The 21,482-nt window shown below is 40.3% G+C and overlaps 1 protein-coding gene across 1 annotated transcript; it reads right to left on the bottom strand.

The window, feature by feature from the left end:
- Window positions 1–7,498: 7,498 nt before the first annotated feature.
- On the bottom strand, window positions 7,499–19,974 carry LOC128203045 (carbonic anhydrase 2-like). The gene is made up of 8 exons (XM_052904294.1): window positions 19,554–19,974; window positions 14,376–14,405; window positions 14,008–14,181; window positions 11,192–11,340; window positions 10,953–11,045; window positions 9,982–10,045; window positions 8,874–9,031; window positions 7,499–8,584 (listed from the first exon to the last, which is right to left on the bottom strand). The coding sequence occupies exons 1-8, from the start codon at window positions 19,618–19,620 to the stop codon at window positions 8,330–8,332; spliced, it is 990 nt and encodes a 329-aa protein (XP_052760254.1). The 5' UTR covers window positions 19,621–19,974; the 3' UTR covers window positions 7,499–8,329.
- Between the last annotated feature and the right edge of the window lie 1,508 nt (window positions 19,975–21,482).

Here is a 21,482-nt window from a genome sequence, read left to right as displayed (position 1 = left end):
ATATTCATCGGAATGGGAAAATATACGCCACTTGGGTAAGAAATAAATGTTGTGTCCCAATATTGAAAAATATGGGGTCACCGCGTGACCAGCTGGACCAAAAGCGTTGCGTCATTTATGTTGGAGGTGTGATATAATTAATTATATAACATTGTTTTGCAATTCATTACTTATGGCGAATACATTATTTCCACAAAAGAAGCACGACATCATTTAACCAATAATATACGACGTTACAAAAATCAGCTATTGTATTATACAAACGTATGTTGTCGGTTACACTTCTTTACAGAACACATGCTAAATTGCAGAAAATAAAGCTTATTTTTTATAGCAATGAATATCTTTTTAAATGTTAATATGTGTATTGATTGTATTTTTTCTTGCGTTTATGCTGTATGAACGCAGTAGTGACAGCGGGAAAATGACCAAGAAGTGCTATCGCGCTTCATGGAATTTGCTCGCTTGCCCTATTGCGTTTATGCAGGTTTAACAACAATTCACATAAAATTTTATAATTTTAATAGAAAGATATCGATACAGGCAAATCAATTGCTGTTGTACGAACGATCATGCAAGGATGCACTTCCCAACAAACTCAAACTCGTTCCGCGAACGTTCCCCTAACTGAACGCACTGCGGTTGGTCCCTATCTGGGAATAAACAAAACGTTCTCTTAATTCTATATTATCATAAAAATATGAGAATATGATTGACTCATACATGCACTTCATATAAATAAATTTATTTTGAAGTAAGTGTTGTTGATCTCCTTCCTTGTTTTAATGAAACCTAAATGAAACCGAGCCTGTGGCACATATAGAAGGACAGTACAGAGCAAGTCAGTACCGGGCATGTAGCGTATATAGCAGGTCAGTACAACATGTAGCGTGTATATAGTAGGTCAGTACCGGGCATGAAGCGTATATAGCAGGTCAGTACAACATGTAGCGTGTATATAGTAGGTCAGTACCGGGCATGTAGCGTATATAGCAGGTCAGTACAACATGTAGCGTGTATATAGTAGGTCAGTACCGGGCATGAAGCGTATATAGCAGGTCAGTACAGAGCACGTAGCGTATATAGCAGGTCGGTACCGGGAATGTAGCGTATATAGTAGGTCAGTACAGGGCATGTAGCGTTTATAGCAGGTCAGTACAGAGCACGTAGCGTATACAGCAGGTCAGAACCGGGCATGTAGCGTTTATAGTAGGTCAGTACCGAGCAAGTAGCGTTTATAGTAGTTCAGTATAGAGCATGTAGCGTATATAGCAGGTCAGAACCGGGCATATAGCGTATATAGTAGGTCAGAACCGGGCATATAGCGTATAATGTAGGTCAGTAACGGGCATATAGCTTATATAGTAGGTCAGTACCGGGCATATAGCGTTTATAGTAGGTCAGTACCGGGCATAAAGCGTATAAAGTAGGTCAGTACCGGGCATGTAGCGTATATAGTAGGTCAGTACCGGGCATATAGCGTATATAGTAAGTCAGTACAGAGCATGTACCGTATATAGTAGGTCAGTACCGGGCATATAGCGTATATAGTAGGTCAGTACCGGGCATATAGCGTATATAGTAAATCAGTACAGAGCATGTACCGTATATAGTAGGTCAGTACCGGGCATATAGCGTATATAGTAAGTCAGTACAGAGCATGTACCGTATATAGTAGATCAGTACCGGGCATATAGCGTTTATAGTAGGTCAGTAGCGGGCATATAGCGTATATAGTAGGTCAGTACCGGGCATATAGCGTATATAGTAGGTCAGTACCGGGCATATAGCGTTTATAGTAGGTCAGTACAGAGCATGTACCGTATATAGTAGGTCAGTACCGGGCATATGGCGTTTATAGTAGGTCAGTACCGGGCATATGGCGTATATAGTAGGTCAGTACCGGGCATATAGCGTTTATAGCAGGTCAGACCGGGCATATAGCGTATATAGTAGGTCAGTGCAGAGCATATAGCGTATATAGTAGGTCAGTTAAGAGCATGTAGCGTATATAGCAGGTCAGTACAGAGCATGTAGCGTATATAGCAGGTCAGTACAGAGCATGTAGCGTATATAGCAGGTCAGTATAGAGCATGTAGCGTATGTAGCAGGTCAGTACAGAGCATGTAGCGTATATAGCAGGTCAGTACAGAGCAAGTAGCGTATATAGCAGGTCAGTACAGAGCATGTAGCGTATAAAGCAGGTCAGTACAGAGCATGTAGCGTATATAGCAGGTCCGTACAGAGCATGTAGCGTATATAGCAGGTCCGTACAGAGCATGTAGCGTATATAGCAGGTCAGTACAGAGCATGTAGCGTAAATAGCAGGTCCGTACAGAGCATGTAGCGTATATAGCAGGTCCATACAGAGCAAGTAGCGTATATAGTAGGTCAGAACTGGGCATATAGCGTATATAGTAGGTCAGAACCGGGCATATAGCGTATATAGTAGGTCAGTACAGGGCATATAGCGTTCATAGTAGGTCAGTACCGGGCATATAGCGTTTATAGTAGGTCAGTATCGGGTATATAGCGTTTATAGTAGGTCAGTTGCGGGCATATAGCGTATAAAGTAGGTCAGTACCGGGCATATAGCGTATATAGTAGGTCAGTACAGAGCATGTAGCGTATATAGTAGGTCAGTGCAGAGCATGTAGCGTATATAGTAGGTCAGTGCCGGGCATATAGCGTTTATAGTAGGTCAGTACCGGGCATATAGCGTTTATAGTAGGTCAGTACCGGGCATATAGCGTTTATAGTAGGTCAGTACCGGGCATATGGCGTTTATAGTAGGTCAGTACCGGGCATATAGCGTTCATAGCAGGTCAGAACCGGGCATATAGCGTATATAGTAGGTTAGTACAGAGCAAGTAGCGTACATAGCAGGTCGGTACCGAGCATGTAGCGAACATAGCAGGTCGGTACCGAGTATGTAGCGTACATAGCAGGTCGGTATCGAGTATGTAGCGTATATAGTAGGTCAGTACAGAGCAAGTAGCGTACATAGCAAGTCGGTACCGGGCATATAGCGTATATAGTATGTCAGTACAGAGCAAGTAGCGTACATAGCAGGTCGGTACCGGGCATGTAGCGTATATAGTAGGTCAGTGCAGAGCATGTAGCGTATATAGTAGGTCAGTACCGGGCATATAGCGTTTATAGTAGGTCAGTACCGGGCATATAGCGTTTATAGTAGGTCAGTAGCGGGCATGTAGCGTATATAGTAGGTCAGTACCGGGCATATAGCGTTTATAGTAGGTCAGTACCGGGCATATAGCGTTCATAGAAAGTCAGAACCGGGCATATAGCGTATTTAGTAGGTTAGTACAGAGCAAGTAGCGTACATAGCAGGTCGGTACCGAGCATGTAGCGTACATAGCAGGTCGGTACCGAGTATGTAGCGTACATAGCAGGTCGGTATCGAGTATGTAGCGTATATAGTAGGTCAGTACAGAGCAAGTAGCGTACATTGCAAGTCGGTACCGGGCATATAGCGTATATAGTAGGTCAGTACAGAGCAAGTAGCGTACATAGCAGGTCGGTACCGGGCATGTAGCGTATATAGTAGGTCAGTGCAGAGCATGTAGCGTATATAGTAGGTCAGTACCGGGCATATAGCGTTTATAGTAGGTCAGTACCGGGCATGTAGCGTATATAGTAGGTCAGTACCGGGCATATAGCGTTTATAGTAGGTCAGTACCGGGCATAAAGCGTATATAGTAGGTCAGTACAGAGCAAGTAGCGTACATAGCAGGTCGGTACCGAGCATGTTGCGTACATAGCAGGTCGGAACCGAGTTTTTAGCATAAATACCAGGTCGGTACCGAGTATGTAGCGTATATAGTATTTCAGTACAGAGCAAGTAGCGTACATAGCAGGTCGGTACCGGGCATATAGCGTATATAGTAGGTCAGTGCAGAGCATGTAGCGTATATAGTAGGTCAGTACCGGGCATATAGCGTATATAGTAGGTCAATACTGGGCATATAGCGTATACAGTAGGTCAGTGCAGAGCATAAAGCGTATATAGTAGGTCGGTACCGGACATATAGCGTTCATAGCAGGTCAGAACCGGGCATATAGCGTATATAGTAGGTCAGTACAGAGCAAGTAGCGTACATAGCATGTCGGTAGCGATTATGTAGCGTACATAGCAGGTCAGTACCGAGTATGTAGCGTATATAGTAGTACAGAGCAAGTAGCGTACATAGCAGGTCGGTACCGGGCATGTAGCGTATATAGTAGGTCAGTGCAGAGCATGTAGCGTATATAGTAGGTCAGTGCCGGGTATATAGCGTTTATAGCAGGTCAGTACCGGGCATATAGCGTTTATAGTAGGCCAGTAACGGGCATGTAGCGTATATAGTAGGTCAGTACCGGGCATATAGCGTTTATAGTAGGTCAGTACCGGGCATATAGCGTATATAGTAGGTCAGTACAGAGCAAGTAGCGTACATAGCAGGTCGGTACCGAGCATGTAGCGTACAAAGCAGGTCTGTACCGAGTATGTAGCGTACATAGCAGGTCGGTACCGAGTATGTAGCGTATAGAGTAGGTCAGTACAGAGCAAGTAGCGTACATAGCAGGTCGGTACCGGGCATATAGCGTATATAGTAGGTCAGTACAGAGCATGTAGCGTACATAGCAGGTCGGTACAGAGCATGTAGCGTATATAGAAGGTAGGTGCAGAGCATGTAGCATATATAGTAGGACAGTGCCGGGCATATAGCGTTTATAGTAGGTCAGTACCGGGCATATAGCGTTTATAGTAGGTCAGTACCGGGCATGTAGCATATATAGTAGGTCAGTACCGGGCATATAGCGTTTATAGTAGGTCAGTACCGGGCATATAGCGTATATAGTAGGTCAGTACCGGGCAAATAGCATTTATAGTAGGTCAGTACCGGGCATATAGCGTATATAGTAGGTCAGAACCGGGCATATAGCGTTTATAGCAGGTCAGAACCGGGCATATAGCGTTTATAGTAGGTCAGTACCGGGCATGTAGCTTTTATAGTAGGTCAGTACCGGGCACGTTGCGTATATAGTAGGTCAGTACCGGGCATATAGCGTATATAGTAGGTCAGTGCAGAGCATATAGCGTATATAGTAGGTCAGTACAGAGCATATAGCGTATATAGTAGGTCAGTGCAGAGCATAAAGCGTATATAGTAGGTCAGTACAGAGCATATAGCGTATATAATAGGTCAGTACCGGGCATGTAGCGTGTATAGCAGGTCAGTACCGGGCACGTAGCGTATATAGTAGGTCAGTACCGGACATATAGCGTATATAGTAGGTCAGTAGAGAGCAAGTAGCGTACATAGCAGGTCGGTACCGAGTATATAGCGTATATAGTAGGTCAGTACCGGGCATATAGCGTATATAGTAGGTTAGTACAGAGCAAGTAGCGTACATAGCAGGTCGGTACCGAGCATGTAGCGTACATAGCAGGTCGGTACCGAGTATGTAGCGTACATAGCAGGTCGGTACCGAATATGTAGCGTATATTTTAGGTCAGTACAGAGCAAGTAGCGTACATAGCAGGTCGGTACCGGGCATATAGCGTATATAGTAGGTCAGTACAGAGCAAGTAGCGTACATAGCAGGTCGGTACCGAGTGTGTAGCGTATATAGTAGGTCAGTACCGGGCATATAGCGTATATAGTAGGTCAGTACAGAGCAAGTAGCGTACATAGCAGGTCGGTACCGAGCATGTAGCGTACATAGCAGGTCGGTACCGAGTATGTAGCGTACATAGCAGGTCGGTACCGAGTATGTAGCGTATATTGTAGGTCAGTACAGAGCAAGTAGCGTACATAGCAGGTCGGTACCGGGCATATAGCGTATATAGTAGGTCAGTACAGAGCAAGTAGCGTACATAGGAGGTCGGTACCGAGTATGTAGCGTATATATTAGGTCAGTACAGAGCAAGTAGCGTATAAAGCAGGTCGGTACCGAGCATTTAGCGTACATAGCAGGTCGGGACCGAGTATGTAGCGTACATAGCAGGTCGGTATCGAGTATGTAGCGTATATAGTAGGTGGTCAGTTCCGGGCATATAGCGTATATAGTAGGTCAGTACAGACCAAGTAGCGTATATAGCAGGTCGGTACCGAGCATGTAGCGTACATAGCAGGTCGGTACCGAGTATATAGCGTTTATAGTAGGTCAGTACAGAGCATGTAGCGTGAATAGCAGGTCAGTACAGAGCATGTAGCGTGTATAGCAGGTCATTACAGAGCATTTAGCGTATATAGTAGGTCAGTACTAGGCATATAGCGTATATAGTAGGTCAGTACCGGGCATATAGCATATATAGCATGTCAGTACAGAGCATGTAGCGTATATAGCAGGTCGGTTAAGAGCATGCACTGATATAGTAGGTCAGTACCGAGCGTGTAACCTATATAGTAGGTCAGTACCGATCATGTAGCGTATAAAGTAGGTCAGTACCGAGCACGTAGCGTACATTGTAGGTCGGTACCGAGCATGTAGCGTACATTGTAGGTCAGTACCGAGCATGTAGCGTACATTGTAGGTCAGTACCGAGCACGTAGCGTATATTGTAGGTCAGTACCGAACATGTGGCGTATATAGCAGGTCGGTACCGAGCATGTAGCGTTCATTGTAGGTCAGTGCAGAACATGTAGCGTATATATAAGGTCAGTATCGAGCATGTATTGTATATAGTAGGTCAGTACCGAGCGTGTAGCGTATATAGTAGGTCAGTGCCGAGCATGTAGCGTATATAGCCGGTCAGTGCCGAGCATGTAGCGTATAAAGGAGGTCGGAACCGAGCATGTAGCGTATAAAGGAGGTCGGAACCGAGCATGTAGCGTATAAAGGAGGTCGGAACCGAGCATGTAGCGTATAAAGGAGGTCGGAACCGAGCATGTAGCGTATAAAGGAGTTCGGAACCGAGCATGTAGCGTATCAAGGAGGTCGGAACCGAGCAAGTAGCGTATATAGCAGATCGGTACCAAGGATGCTACGTGTATTTCGGGTCAGTATCGAGCATGTTGCATAGAAACGAGGAATTTAAATACATATGTGGTCTTGAACCTAATATGTGCTTTGATTTACCTTTATTTAAAAAGACGTTGAAATAATTTGTTTATATTTGCGTAGCCGCAATGTTTTGTCTTTGTTGTAAAATGAAATAGCTAATCACAGTCGACATCACGTACCAGAAATGTAATACAAAAAAGGAATAAAGATGGCCAAATGTCGCTGTAAGAATAGCCCGTATTAGGAACTACGATATTAGTCTGCTAACAGGCGGTCGTATACTAAAGAAGGCGGCCGGATAATAGGGAAAGCGGCCGGATACTACGCAATGCGGCCTGATGCTAGCGAATGCAGCCTTATACTAGGGAAGCTGGTCGGATACAAGAGAAGGCTGTCGGATTCTAGGGAAAGCGGAAGGCGGCAGGATATTAGGGAAAGGAAATGAGGAAGGGAAAATGGTGAGAAAATAATTAAATATTTAGCTTAATTGTTTATTTTTTTAAAACTATTTCGCGAATCTTAATGAATTATACAGATTAACATGTACGTAAATAAAGCTGAGATTCGAAGGAATACAATAAAACCCAGTCACTTTACAACAACACATTTCCTTCGTATACAACTCTAAAAGATAAAATCGAGCGAGTTTTAATTGACACAAAACAGTGTAATAACTTCGACAAAGCACACACATTATCCCAAATTGCAATGAATGTAAAACATAATTATACAAGTGAGGATATGTTGCACAGAGACCGAGAATTGTATCCTCGGTTCATTGGATATTAAATCACACTTACACAAGAATTAAAACCAGAGATGGGCTTCTTGTCACACATTAAGTAATAGTTAGATGACATGGCACGTTTCTCCATCGACCACTCTCAATACCAAGCCAATGCGAAGTAGAACGTAACTTTGTAAGTGTTATTCTATGCTTCTGAATGTTGACTTGGTTAAGATATGGTTGCATTTCAAAACAATTAAATACTTTATAAACAGTTGCTCTAGAAATCTTAATTCTTATAATTCTAAGAACAAAGATGTCAACATCAACATATATGATTCTGTAAGTGTCTGGTCTGGTACTAACATTATTGTCACATATCACAATACGTAATCACATATGTGTACTAAAATTGATCATGCTACATATTCATGCATATGAAGATAAACATTATATTTACAGAATGAACAACGTGTTAGGCCAATCGCTCTTATTATTGCGGTATAGTTGTCGGAGATGGATAGTTTTGGAAATATCACCATGTACGTTAACGAATTTCTGACTCTCTTCTTGGAAACATTACATATATTTTTACAGACCAATGTTCATTAACGCCATAATGAATAGAACAATCGATGCAACGCTTGTAACGACGTTAGCGGCAGAACGTTCGTTATCCTGGAAGGCGGCAGCGACCGGGCCTGTGTCGTAGTGGAGTGATCGGTGGCTGGCGTACACGCGACGTTGGTGCAGGCACTGCACGGGCCGGAAGTCATCCGATATGTCCATGGATATCCCGTCCCCGGACTCGGTATTCTCGAAAATCGTTTTCCGGAATTTCTCCAGCTGTTAGCAAGAAAAATAATAATTAAGTTTGTCAGGAGACAGGATTTGAATTTGAAGGTTACATAAAATGCTACGTCCAACAAGATTTAACACGAGGGAAATATTTGACCCAAAAAGAATCCGGCAAATAAAGGTAGCAGAATATTTTATCAATTTACGGGATTAATCATTAGAAACAGCGTTGTTAACGTCATCTTTGTTAACTTTCAATTTTGTATAACTTTGTATAATGTGCAGTACTTCTTATAAAGTTCTAAACAATCGCTTATTTTGATAGCAGGATGCAGACCTGTTCTTCGGCAATCTCTATGGTTTCGTTGAAGAGTGTCCATGTGACGCTCTCGTAGCACGGAGGAGTGGTCAGAGATCCCTGGTACCGGAAGTAGTTGGACAGGCGCGCCGGGATCAGCTCAATCAGAGGGATCGATTCAATCGGCACGTGCTGGTCTGTATAACATTATAATCATTTTAAAAAGCTTTATCAAGGCTTATCAACGCTAAATACAGGCAAGTAATGGTGCAATATCTAACAGTCTTTAAAAGTTAATTCATATATATCCAATTCATACTCTGCACACTTTGTGATATGAGATAAGTTGAGATAAGTTGAGGATAAGTTGAGGATAAGTTGAGGATACGTTGAGATACGCTGAGGACAAGTTAAGGACAAGTTGAGGATACGTTGAGATAAGTCGAGGATACGTTAAGATAAGTTGAGATAAGTTGAGGATAAGTTGAGATAAGTTGAGGATGAGTTGGGGATAAGTTGAGGATAAGTTGAGATAAGTTGAGGATACGTTGAGATAAGTTGAGGATAAGTTGAGGATAAGTTGAGGATACGTTGAGGACAAGTTAAGGACAAGTTGAGGACAAATGGAAGATACTTTGAGATAAGTTGAGGATAAGTTGAGAATACGTTGAGATAAGTTGAGGATACGCTGAGGACAAGATGAGGACAAGTTGAGGATACGTTGAGATAAGTTGAGGATACGTTGAGATAAGTTGAGATAAGTTGAGGATAAGTTGATAAAAGTTGAGGATGAGTTGAGGATAAGTTGAGGATAAGTTGAGATAAGTTGAGGATACGTTGAGATAAGTTGAGGACAAGCTGAGGATAAGTTGAGGATAAGTTGAGATAAGTTGAGGATTAGTTGAGACAAGTTGAGGATAAGTTGAAAATACGTTGAGGACAAGTTGAAGATACGTTGAGATAAGTTGATGATATGTTGAGATAAGTTGAGAATAAGTTGAGGATTATCAACATTTTGAACTAAGCTACAACTTAAGAAACAAATAGTATGCTTTATTCAGAGATCGGTTGCATTCATTGCTTCCTTCCGTTTTTTTCCAATTTCACATTTGTTAATTGTCTAATATAATCAATGTACAAGTCTTACCTCTGTATTTTATATCTTTGAAGTGTTGAATTATTTCGTTAAAGTGTGCGTTATATCTTCCAATCTAAAAATGCACATGAAAAAATACATTTTAAACTGTACAATTATTCAAAACTTGAAACAGCACATGTATCCACAGAAATTAACTTCATTAACTTGTGTTGTTGTTGGGAGTGCCCTCGAGTCCAGCTTGTTTGTCACCGACCAAATTTTCATACTCGTGCCCAGGCGTAGTTTTAAATATGTTGCACTTATATATTAGTCCATGTCAAATTATTATTTGTATTTGACAGATTGGTTCATTTTATGTTTATATCACTGTGAATATGTGGTGCTTATACATGTGTGAAATATACAAAATTAATTCTAGAACTGTTTGTTTTTAAGGTGCCAAATGAAAATGCTATGTTTAATACTTGTGTAAAATACTGTTATCATGTCTCAATATGTATACTCTTTCAAATGTACTGTTATAATCGTAGTAGTAGTAGTAGTAGTAGTAGTAGTAGTAGTGGTAGTGGTAGTGGTAGTGGTAGTGGCAGCGGCAGCGGCAGCGGTAGAGGTAGAGGTAGTGGTAGTGGTAGTGGTGGTGGCGGTGGTGGTTGCGGTGGTAGTTGTTGTTGTTGTTGTTGTTGTTGTTGTTTTGATATTGTTGTTGTTGTTGTTGTTGTTGTTGTTGTTGTTGTTGTTGTTTGAAGCATTGAAGTTAGCATCAAGACAGCCGGGCAGATTAAAGTTAGCAGCCCGGCAGCGTGCAGGTGATAGCCTGGTTGTCGTTACTAAACAGCATGTGCTCATTAATACATTGTGACACAATATTTCACGTTTAAAGCATTGAGAAGCCTCGGGCGGCCTGGAAAAGCCTGCCCGAAGACGAGCTGCAGAGAGTCAAAACACTCCAGTCCATTCATCTCAATGTAGTTCAGACATATTAATTGAAATATTTAGTGTATAACAACTTGTTTCATCACCTCGAAGAAAAAGCCCAGCACTGCGAGGCCGTCCTCGCGACTCATGGCGGTCGCCAGGTTCCCGTACTTCCGGTTATAGTGGACTATGTGCATCTGTAACAATAAAAGTCAATATTTTGGCTAAAAAATGTACTGTACAGATTGGTACGGAAATTATATAATTATTATATCTAAATGTACTTAAAAGGTCAACTCAACGTGCTTGTGTCATAACATGACACGGCCGAGCTGTTGCGTACCTCCATGGGATAGTGGCGGCCGTTGACAGAGTGCTCGGAGCCGCGCGTGTCTGCGGCACCCCAATGAAAGTGGAACTGCTCGGCGATGTAAGTGGCTCCCATGCCGCCCTCGCTGATCAACATTTTCTGATCGTTCAGGTCCACCTGTACTATAATACACAAAGACACAATATATCAGAAAAACTAATGCTTAACCGGATATGAGCTCATTTTAAACAAGGCCGGTACAACTTGGGCAAAGAAAATTTCCCACTGAAGACATTTTTTGGATAAAAATGAGGAGGGAGCTCGAAATTTTAATTAATTGGCTATTTTTTAAAAGAAATGCTGATGACTCAGCCGTTTGTTGTCGTGATTTATTTAAGCATGTTGTTGTTAATTTTAACGTTACAATTTTGATACATTAACAATATGGTTGGTATGTTATTAAAACAGATAGAAGCATGTCTCGAAATTCATGTAGTGTACTTAGTTATAGATTAGGATAAACGTTTATGTATAACATTGGGACGGAGTAGGCAGCGTACCCATGTGTCCGTTCTTCCCCGCATGTATCAAATTGGGATGGAGTAGGAGGCGAACCTGTGTGTCCGTTCTTCCCCGCATATATCAAATTGGGATGGAGTAGGAGGCGTACCTGTGTGTCCGTTGTTCCCCGCGTGTATAACATTGGGATGGAGAAGGGAGCGTACCTGTGTGTCCGTTGTTCTCCGCATGAATAACAATGGGATAGAGTAGGGAGCGTACCTGTGTGTCCGTTGTTCCCCGAATGTATAACATTGGGATGGAGTAGGGGGCGTACCTGTGTGTCCGTTGTTCCCCGCATGTATAACATTGGGATAGAGTAGGGAGCGTACCTGTGTGTCTGATGTTCCCCGCATGTATGACATTGGGATGGAGTAGGGGGCGTACCTGTGTGTCCGTTGTTTCCCGCATGTATAACATTGGGATAAGTAGGGAGCGTACCTGTGTGTCCGTTGTTCCCCGCATGTATAACATTGGGATGGAGTAGAGAGCGTACCTGTGTGTCCGTTGTTTCCCGCATGTATAACATTGGGATTGAGTAGTGAGCGTACCTGTGTGACTGGTGTTCCTTGCATGTATAACATTGGGATAGAGTAGGGAGCGCACCTGCGTATCCGTGGTTCCACGCATGTATACTATTGGGATGGAGTAGGAAGCGTACCTGTGTGTCCTTTGTTTCCCGCATGTATAACATTCGGATGGAGTAAGGAGCGTACCTGTGTGTCCGTTGTTCCCCGCATGTATAACATTGGGATGGAGTAGGGAGCGTACCTGTGTGTCCGTTGTTCCCCGCATGTATAACATTGGGATGGGTTAGGGAGCGTACCTGCTTGTCCGTTATTCCCCGCATGAATAACATTTGAATGGAGTAGGTAGCATAACTGTGTGTCCGTTGTTCCCCGCATGTATAACATTTGGATGGAGTAGGTAGCGTACCCGTGTGTCCGTTGTTCCCCGCAAGTATAACATTGGGATGGAGTTGGGAGCGTACCTGCTTGTCCGTTGTTCCCCGCATGTATAACATTTGGATGGAGTATGTAGCGTACCTGTGTGTCCGTTGTTCCCCGCAAGTATAACATTAGGATTGAGTAGGGGGCGTACCTGTGTGTCCATTGTTTCTCGCATGTATAACATTGGGATGGAATAGGGAGCGTACCTGTGTGTCCGTTGTTCCCCGCATGTATAACATTAGGATGCAGTACGGGGCGTACCTGTGTGTCCGTTGTTCCCCGCATGTATAACATTGGGATGGGGTAGGGAGCGTACCTGTGTGTCCGTTGTCCCCCGCATGTATAACATTGGGATGGAGTTGGGAGCGTACCTGTGTGTCCGTTGTTCCCCGCATGTATAACATTGGGATGGAGTAGGGAGCGTACCTGTGTGTCCGTTGTTCCCCGCATGTATAACATTGGGATGGAGTAGGTGGCTTACCTGTGTGTCCGTTGTTCCCCGCATGTATAAAATTGGGATGGAGTAGGGGGCGTACCTGTGTGTCCGTTGTTCCCCGCATGTATAACATTGGGATGGAGTAGGGGGCGTACATGCGTGTCCGTTGGTCCGCGCATGTATAACATTTGGATGGAGTAGGGGGCGTACATGTGTGTCCGTTGTTCCCCGCATTTATAACATTGGGATGGAGTAGGGAGCGTACCTGTGTGTCCGTTGTTCACCGCATGTATAACATAGGGATGGGGTAGGGGACGTACCTGTGTGTCCGTTGTTCCCCGCATGTATAACATTGGGATGGAGAAGTAAGCGTACCTGTGTGTCCGTTGTTCCCCGCATGTATAACATTGGGGGACGTACCTGTGTGTCCGTTGTTCCCCGCATGTATAACATTAGGATGGGGTAGGGAGCGTACCTGCGTGTCCGTTGTTCCCCACATGTATAACATTGGGATGGAGTAAGGGGCGTACCTGTGTGTCCGTTTTTCCCCGCATGTATAACATTGGGATGGAGTAGGGGGCGTACCTGTGTGTCCGTTGTTCCCCGCATGTATAACATTGGGAGGGAGTAGGGGGCGTACCTGCGTGTCCGTTTTTCCCCGCATGTATAACATTGGGATGGAGTAGGGGGCGTACCTGCGTGTCCGTTGTTCCCCGCATGTATAACATTGGGATGGAGTAGGGGACGTACCTGCGTGTCCGTTGTTCCCCGCATGTATAACATTGGGGGACGTACCTGTGTGTCCGTTGTTCCCCGCATGTATAACATTAGGATGGGGTAGGGAGCGTACCTGCGTGTCCGTTGTTCCCCGCATGTATAACATTGGGATGGAGTAGGGAGCGTACCTGTGTGTCCGTTGTTCCCGAGCGTATAGTTAATGCTGGAAAATTTGTCGTAGCCGGAGAAGACAATAGGTGCCAGGTGGGTAGGGTCCACCACCACTTCGCCCGTCTGAATGTCGATGGGCGACTGTTTCACACCGCCGCAGTGTGGGTAGTCCAGGTGCCAGTGGGCCGGACCTGCAGATACAACCGACCAGGTGTTTAAAAAGGACGTGCGTGTTGCACAATTAGGTTGTTCAACTTCTTTGTTATCAAAACATTCAGTAGAAATGTATTTATTGGTTTCAAGGGAGATAGTCCCTTGCCAATTTTTCCCCATGTTGTTGTTTCTTCATATAATGCTCTTGTTATATATATCAAATGACTCTTACCTACTGAGCCTCTGTATGTCCATACATTTCCTGGAAAAAAGAAATTTAATTTAACAATCTTGTTTAAAGTATATTACTGGTTGTATCAGGCAACTATAAAAGAGTTGAAATAATTAAATGTATGAATGATAATTACGATGTACATTGCTTCGCCTGCTGTTAACACGTATTGTACCAGGGTGAGGAATCACGTGACTTAAAGGGTCACCACGGGTCACAACTGATGTAAACAAACAGGTAAGTGACGTTAAGTACTTAATAACATTTCGACAGAAAATATATGAAAATCTTTATAAGCCTATAAAAGACTTTGCCAATATCTGCCTCTACACGAGTAAAATATTTTAGATGTGCTTGTATTTTAATGATTTAATCATTCGCCAAAATTTCAGCGTTGCATCGTTCTACAAAATTCCATCAACTTGAATTCTTTGCGAAGGATTGCATCATTAAAATACAAATATATCTAAAAGATTTCACAAGTTTTAAAGCAGAAAATAGCATAGTATTGTATATGCTTAGAAATATTTTCATAGCTTTCCTGACAGAAAGGTTATTTAGTAGTTATCGTCACTTACTGGCCAGTTCAGATCGATTTTGACCCGTAGAGACCCATGTGATAACCCCTTTAGGTATCGTAATTCCTCACCCAGTGTACAGTCGTATATCCCACTCTAGATCCAAATATTAGGTCATGCTGGAGACCCATATTTTGCCCACGGGCATAGATAAAACAAGTACCGGTATGGGACTACTTTTTTCCACTTTGCACACAAGAGTTCCAACGAAAAAACTACTTTTTACTATATTTTGCTTAACTCGAGGGGGGGGGGGGGACACCATGAGCCAGGACTGATTGTGTAAGATTATCAGCCATGGCAGAGCGTAGGTGATTTTGCCAAAATGAGGTTTACGGAGGTTTCCGAAGAACGCGCAGACGAAGAAGTCCCTGTGCGAGAGTTGTGTTGAACCTATCTTACACGAGCGGCCATGTTAGATGCTATATGGGGACATTCCAGTGATCTTGAAACAGACAATACTGCTTTTGTATATGTTAACAGTTAAAACAGTTCCAATGTTAATCGTTTTCTAACAGTTGAAATAGTTCTATTAGTTCTGAAAGAAAGTTCTTATATTATTAGTCAAATGGTTATTTATAAATCCGATGTGAATAAGTTTTAAGTTTACTTTTAATTAATTGAACTGCATAATTTTTGAAGATTTACTTGTTAAACAACATAATATAGTTGTTACAGAATTTCCCAAACTATTGGAATGTTTTAATGTCCACAAAAATGAGTACAATAAGATATACAAACTTCATTGGAATTTTAATTCGATGCAAACACCAGGTGTTGTTTTATATGTGAAAGATTCGTTTCCTTGTGACTCTTGCCAGATATTGAATCATCTACCTTCAAGTGATTGATTTATAGACACTTTAACACTAAAGGTATAAATTTTCACAGACACTCTCAAACATAAGTCGGCAATTGCAAACATGTGTTCAAGTAGTGTAGATGAGGGAATTAGTTTTACATTTACTTGAATTTTGTATGCATCTTTTGAATTTGACTTTTGAATCTAATCTTATATTGTGAATGGAACCCATGTCTGAAAAAGAGAGATTATATTGCAAAACTTTAAATTTTAATAATTGGGACAAAACAACTGCTTTAAATATACGAACGAACACAAGTATATATATTCAAACATACATATAAAAATATAACTAATTATATAATAGAAAGTCCCTTGTTACGAATGCTTTGTGACAAAATTCTTTATTTCAACTTCCAAGCATTAGCGTATGTACGGTAATATATAGTCATAAATGGTTGTCTTAGTTGTTTGTAAAATTCAAATTCACATATAAGGTGGAGTCAACGTGTTGAGAATTAAGAAATAAATCCTTCATTAATAGGACTAGATCTAGATTTGAAGCATTTACTTGTTTCTATACAAAGACTATGTGCAGATACACGTACTTTTGTTAATGAGATTCTAATCTTTTCTGTGTTAACACTATTTAAAAAAGGTTAAAAATTAAAATACAGTATATAGTTTAATGTTCTTCATGATTTTTATATATCTGCATTCCAATTGTGCTAAAATTATTCACTTATTCTTTGTACCACATGATATAAAAACAAACAGTCTAAAAACCCATGCATCGTAAAATCTGAATTGTTCAAACATATTTCTAAAATGCATTGCCCAAGATGGTTTATTTGGATATATTTCTGAGTCGTTTAACATAATATGATAAACAAATTCAGCATACTTTATATGTGATCTACAAATGATTTAAGTCCGGTATCTAATAATGTTATTTCCACATGTCATCTTGCCAAATTAGACATAAACAAACAAATAATCGTCTGAAATTAAACACCAAGTAATTGCTTATGAAATATTTGATATAATCTCGCTAAGAATGGTGCATTCGAATGTCCCCAGACTTCACAACCATTACATAATACTGGGTCACCAAGTGTATCGAATAAATCTAATCAATGACTTGGAAATTGAACAATTTAACAAAAGAAGGCTTCTTTCTTAAATCGCTTTCTTTACTTTCAAAGGCAGTGTTAAATGCTTCACCTGTAGTTAACACATATCCCAAATAATTAAATTTATTAACAATTTCATTTGTTTCATTATTATTGAAAACATTGCCGTATATATTATATCCTTTATGAACATCATTATTTTAGTATTGCTGACGTTTACCTTTTCTTCCAGAATATCTAAACAATCTTGCAGTCACTTTTCTGTTTCGGAAAAAAATGTAAATGTAAATGTATCATCTGCATATAAATTAAGATAAAGTTTTAACAAAAATAATAATGCCATCATGATTAACATTTCTTAATCCAAGTAATAGGTACATAGCAAATAGAAATGCCTTACACCTTAGTAACTACTGAAGTCATCACTAACATAATCATCGCTTTTAACTCTAATGTGTGTATACATACATTATTTATGTATACTAACATTACAAAAATTGCTTTACCTCCCAGTCCTAATTTTGTAGGCTCATAAGAATGCGACTGTTTAATTCATATAATCGAACGCCTTTGTAAAATCTATAAAAGCATTCGCGTTTGACGTATGTTGTTAAGTTAATGGACAACAAAAAAAATATCGACAAAACTATTTTTCTGTCTTAAAAGCAGCCTAAAATTCAAGATATATTTAATAATGCTTTGTCCATCATGTAAGTCTTTCATTTATAATCTTGGAAACTGTTTTCCCAGTGTGGTTCTCCTATAGTTTCCAGCTAACTAAGGTCTTCCCTATTTCGCTTTTAAAAGATTGGTACAAAATAACATTCAGTCCAAATATCTGGAATATATCCTATAACAAACAGTTTATTAAACAACTCATGTAAATATTCAAGTACATTAGGAGCATGGTAAAAATGTTAATGATACAATCAAGACCTCCTGAACGTCCAGGTTAACATGCCTTAACAATATCAATTAGCAATATCCCTTGATTAAGCTCAGGTTACATACTGAAAAGTCCCAGTTCACATATATCTCATTAAATTAAAATACGTCAACAGTATCTGGTTGATAAACATGTGTCTCTGGATCGCTATTTGCTTTGAAAAGAACAGTAAAACAATCAGAGCTTGGCATATGCTTTCTGTTAATGATCACGTTGCGTAAACTCTTCAACATTTCCGAATACACTCCAGCATTCTTTAATTTGTTTTTTTCAAGCATGCTAGGTCAGACATTTCTTATCAGTATTTTTTTTCGTACACACACTTTTATATTTAAACCTAGCTATATTTGATCTATTTAGGTCTGATTTTTTTAATATTCAGAAAACAACAACAACAACAACAAATATTTCTGCTTGTTTAACATCAGTCTTAAACTAATTTTCATGATTAGTGTTATTACTATTATCTTCCCTTTATGTTGGACAATTTTTAAACAAAGGTGAATATACATAATCGGTTGTCCGGTTACCGCAGTGGTATTCGCACTAGCTTCTCACCGAGGCAACCCAGTTCGATTCTCAGCTTGGGCGCATGCGAGTTTGGTTTGTGGTCACCAAGCTGGAAAGTAGGTTTCCTCCGGGTACTCCGGTTTCCCACACAACACAAGACCACACTCTCACGTAATTTCGTGCCAATGCGAGTGATAGATAGAACGTTTGAATAACTTTTTTCACAATCTTTGTAAAATAAATAAGTTTAAACTACATACATGATCTATTAATGCATAAATTTCACTGAGATTATCATTTTTGTCTTCATCATTATTGCAGCTTACAACATTTTCGGATAGTGATTGTAAAGCGCTTATGATTTCTATATCGTCATGTATTTGGCTATCTTTTGTGAAATTAACACAAGAAACAACGATTGTTTTAAAGACGCACTCTTACTCCCAAATAAGATTTACCACACTAAATACAAATGTTTTAATATACCAAAAAGGATTAATAAATGTCGAAAACAATATTTCATATGAAGGATACCGAGTTTAATTTTAAATAAAGTTGAAGATAACACGGTTTTTCTATCTTATGAGACCATAGTAGATCACAGTATATCTTTTAGCACTCACGAATCATTTTTTTTGCAATTAAATACACGGTTACAATCTTGTTATCAGTAATTAATATTTTCCTTAAATGCATGATTTAGTAAGAAGTTAAATGTTTATCAGTCAAAATCAATGTGTGTTATACATGTGTATGTATTGATTATGAATAAGAGTGTCACTTTAATCAAGAAGGGTATAGATATCTTAATAGCCCAGTAATGAGTTTGTAAATAATTCAACGCGATTGGTTTATGAGCATTTTTAAGACACAGTATATATCCGAAAAGCTTACGGTTACTTTTTTGTAGACGTTAAAGAATTTCAGTTCATCCTTTACGAATTCGAACCATTATCGTATTCAACGTGAAGAAATGTACTGCTACCCTTGTTATTCAAGAGATGTCGAAGATGAAATCATTGTGTCCACCTTTTGATCTAATTCTAAGAAAATATGTTCAGATATTATTTTACTCATCCGTCTGTGTACAAGTTCAGAGAGTTATTGAACTCAAAACAACGAAGCATTATAAATAATTCCTAATATCTCACAAATCCATCTTTCGTCATTTTCGAAATTCATTTATACTTTCAGTTTAGAGATATTTACCTGCACTTCCACTGACTACGGAAATCTGCGTTGCCAAGATGCAGAAAACAAAACCTAAAATCACCATGCTGCCTGCTCGATCTATTCGTAAGTGAAGGGTCCACACTATACTTCAGTACTTCCAAGGATAGGTAATTCGGCTACTAAACTCACGCAGATTCTCAACAGGTGTATCAGCAGTGTATCTTCAGCTGAATATAAACACTATTATTATTATTATTATAATAATATGGTATTACTAAGCCTTTCCCTAGAAGTTCCTGAGATATACACCGCAGCCCAAGACTGGCCACCGCCGCCAAGCTGAACAACGTCCAGGACGGACCACAACCACGAAGCCTTAAAACTCTATGTCCCTAAATCAGTTGTAAATTTTCAAAGGTGTTTGCGTTTATTATCTGATTTTACCATCTGAAATACATTGCCGCGGGCATGCCTTCACACAGTTGCCGTAGATGCAAAGAAGATACCTTATGCTTTCTACGTACTACTTTGATGTGACGAGTTTGGGTATTGACTTCCCAAAATTCGCCGGCCAAAACCTTTGCATCTTTATATGCGCATTTATGTTTTCAGTATTTTTTATTATTATTTAACTAAGTTTTAAAACAAGATTAGCATTGGTTTTTAGTTTCTTACTTTTGTAAATAGATATATGGTATCCAACATATGTGCAATACTTTGTGTTGTATATATACCCGATTTAAGATGTTGTATTAGTTTTGCATAGTATTATTTATTGTGTGCTATAGTCTCTTATAACTCATACACTGAGTGGCAATGCATGTTTTAAGGTTTATTTATTATGTGTATTAATGAGTCTTGAATAAACTATCGAATATATGAAGTGTCGTGTTCGGTATCGCGCAAAACGTAATTTGGAAGTTATTTTGTTGTCGTTTTATAATCGTTTTATTACAATTCTCTTAAAATTTCTTAATTATTTATTTTTAAATTCTTCATCTCCAGTCATAATAATGTTCATGTAAAGTTTTAGTCGATTTCAGTCGAAATAAAGCACACACAAAATAATACAAACTGCCATAAAATTTGCTGTAATGTATTTCGGTTAATTTTATTCATACAAGTAATAAGTAAACAATATTTTTTCAAAGATGATACACAAGCACCGGAATTTAACATTACGGTCAGTGGCATGATACACAAGCACCGGAATTTAACATTACGGTCAGTGGCATGATACACAAGCACCGGAATTTAACATTACGGCCAATGGCATGATACACAAGCACCGGAATATAACATTACGGCCAATGGCATGATACACAAGCACCGGAATATAACATTACGGCCAATGGCATGATACACAAGCACCGGAATTTAACATTACGGCCAATGGCATGATACACAAGCACCGGAATTTAACATTACGGCCAATGGCATGATACACAAGCACCGGAATTTAACATTACGGCCAGTGGCATGATACACAAGCACCGGAATATAACATTACGGCCAATGGCATGATACACAAGCACCGGAATATAACATTACGGCCAATGGCATGATACACAAGCACCGGAATATAACATTACGGCCAATGGCATGATACACAAGCACCGGAATATAACATTACGGTCAATGGCATGATACACAAGCACCGGAATTTAACATTACGGCCAGTGGCATGATACACAAGCACCGGAATATAACATTACGGCCAATGGCATGATACACAAGCACCGGAATATAACATTACGGCCAGTGGCATGATACACAAGCACCGGAATATAACATTACGGCCAATGGCATGATACACAAGCACCGGAATTTAACATTACGGCCAATGGCATGATACACAAGCACCGGAATTTAACATTACGGTCAATGGCATGATACACAAGCACCGGAATATAACATTACGGCCAATGGCATGATACATTAACATCGGATACCTTAACTTATGAT

Source organism: Mya arenaria, chromosome 9 (assembly GCF_026914265.1).
Source record: "Mya arenaria isolate MELC-2E11 chromosome 9, ASM2691426v1".
NCBI classification, from domain to species: Eukaryota; Metazoa; Mollusca; class Bivalvia; order Myida; family Myidae; genus Mya; species Mya arenaria.
This window is presented reverse-complemented; position numbering and strand designations above follow the sequence as displayed.

What these genes read in the sequence shown, in the direction of transcription:
- LOC128203045 (XM_052904294.1), bottom strand. Translation starts at nt 19,620, where the DNA reads ATGGTGATTTTAGGTTTTGTTTTCTGCATCTTGGCAACGCAGATTTCC. An exon ending in CGGGAACAACGGACACACAG is followed by an intron (nt 11,341 to 14,007) that starts GTACGCTCCCTA and finishes TGTGTATTATAG; the next exon opens with TACAGGTGGACCTGAACGAT. An exon ending in TGCTGGGCTTTTTCTTCGAG is followed by an intron (nt 10,046 to 10,952) that starts GTGATGAAACAA and finishes GTGCATTTTTAG; the next exon opens with ATTGGAAGATATAACGCACA.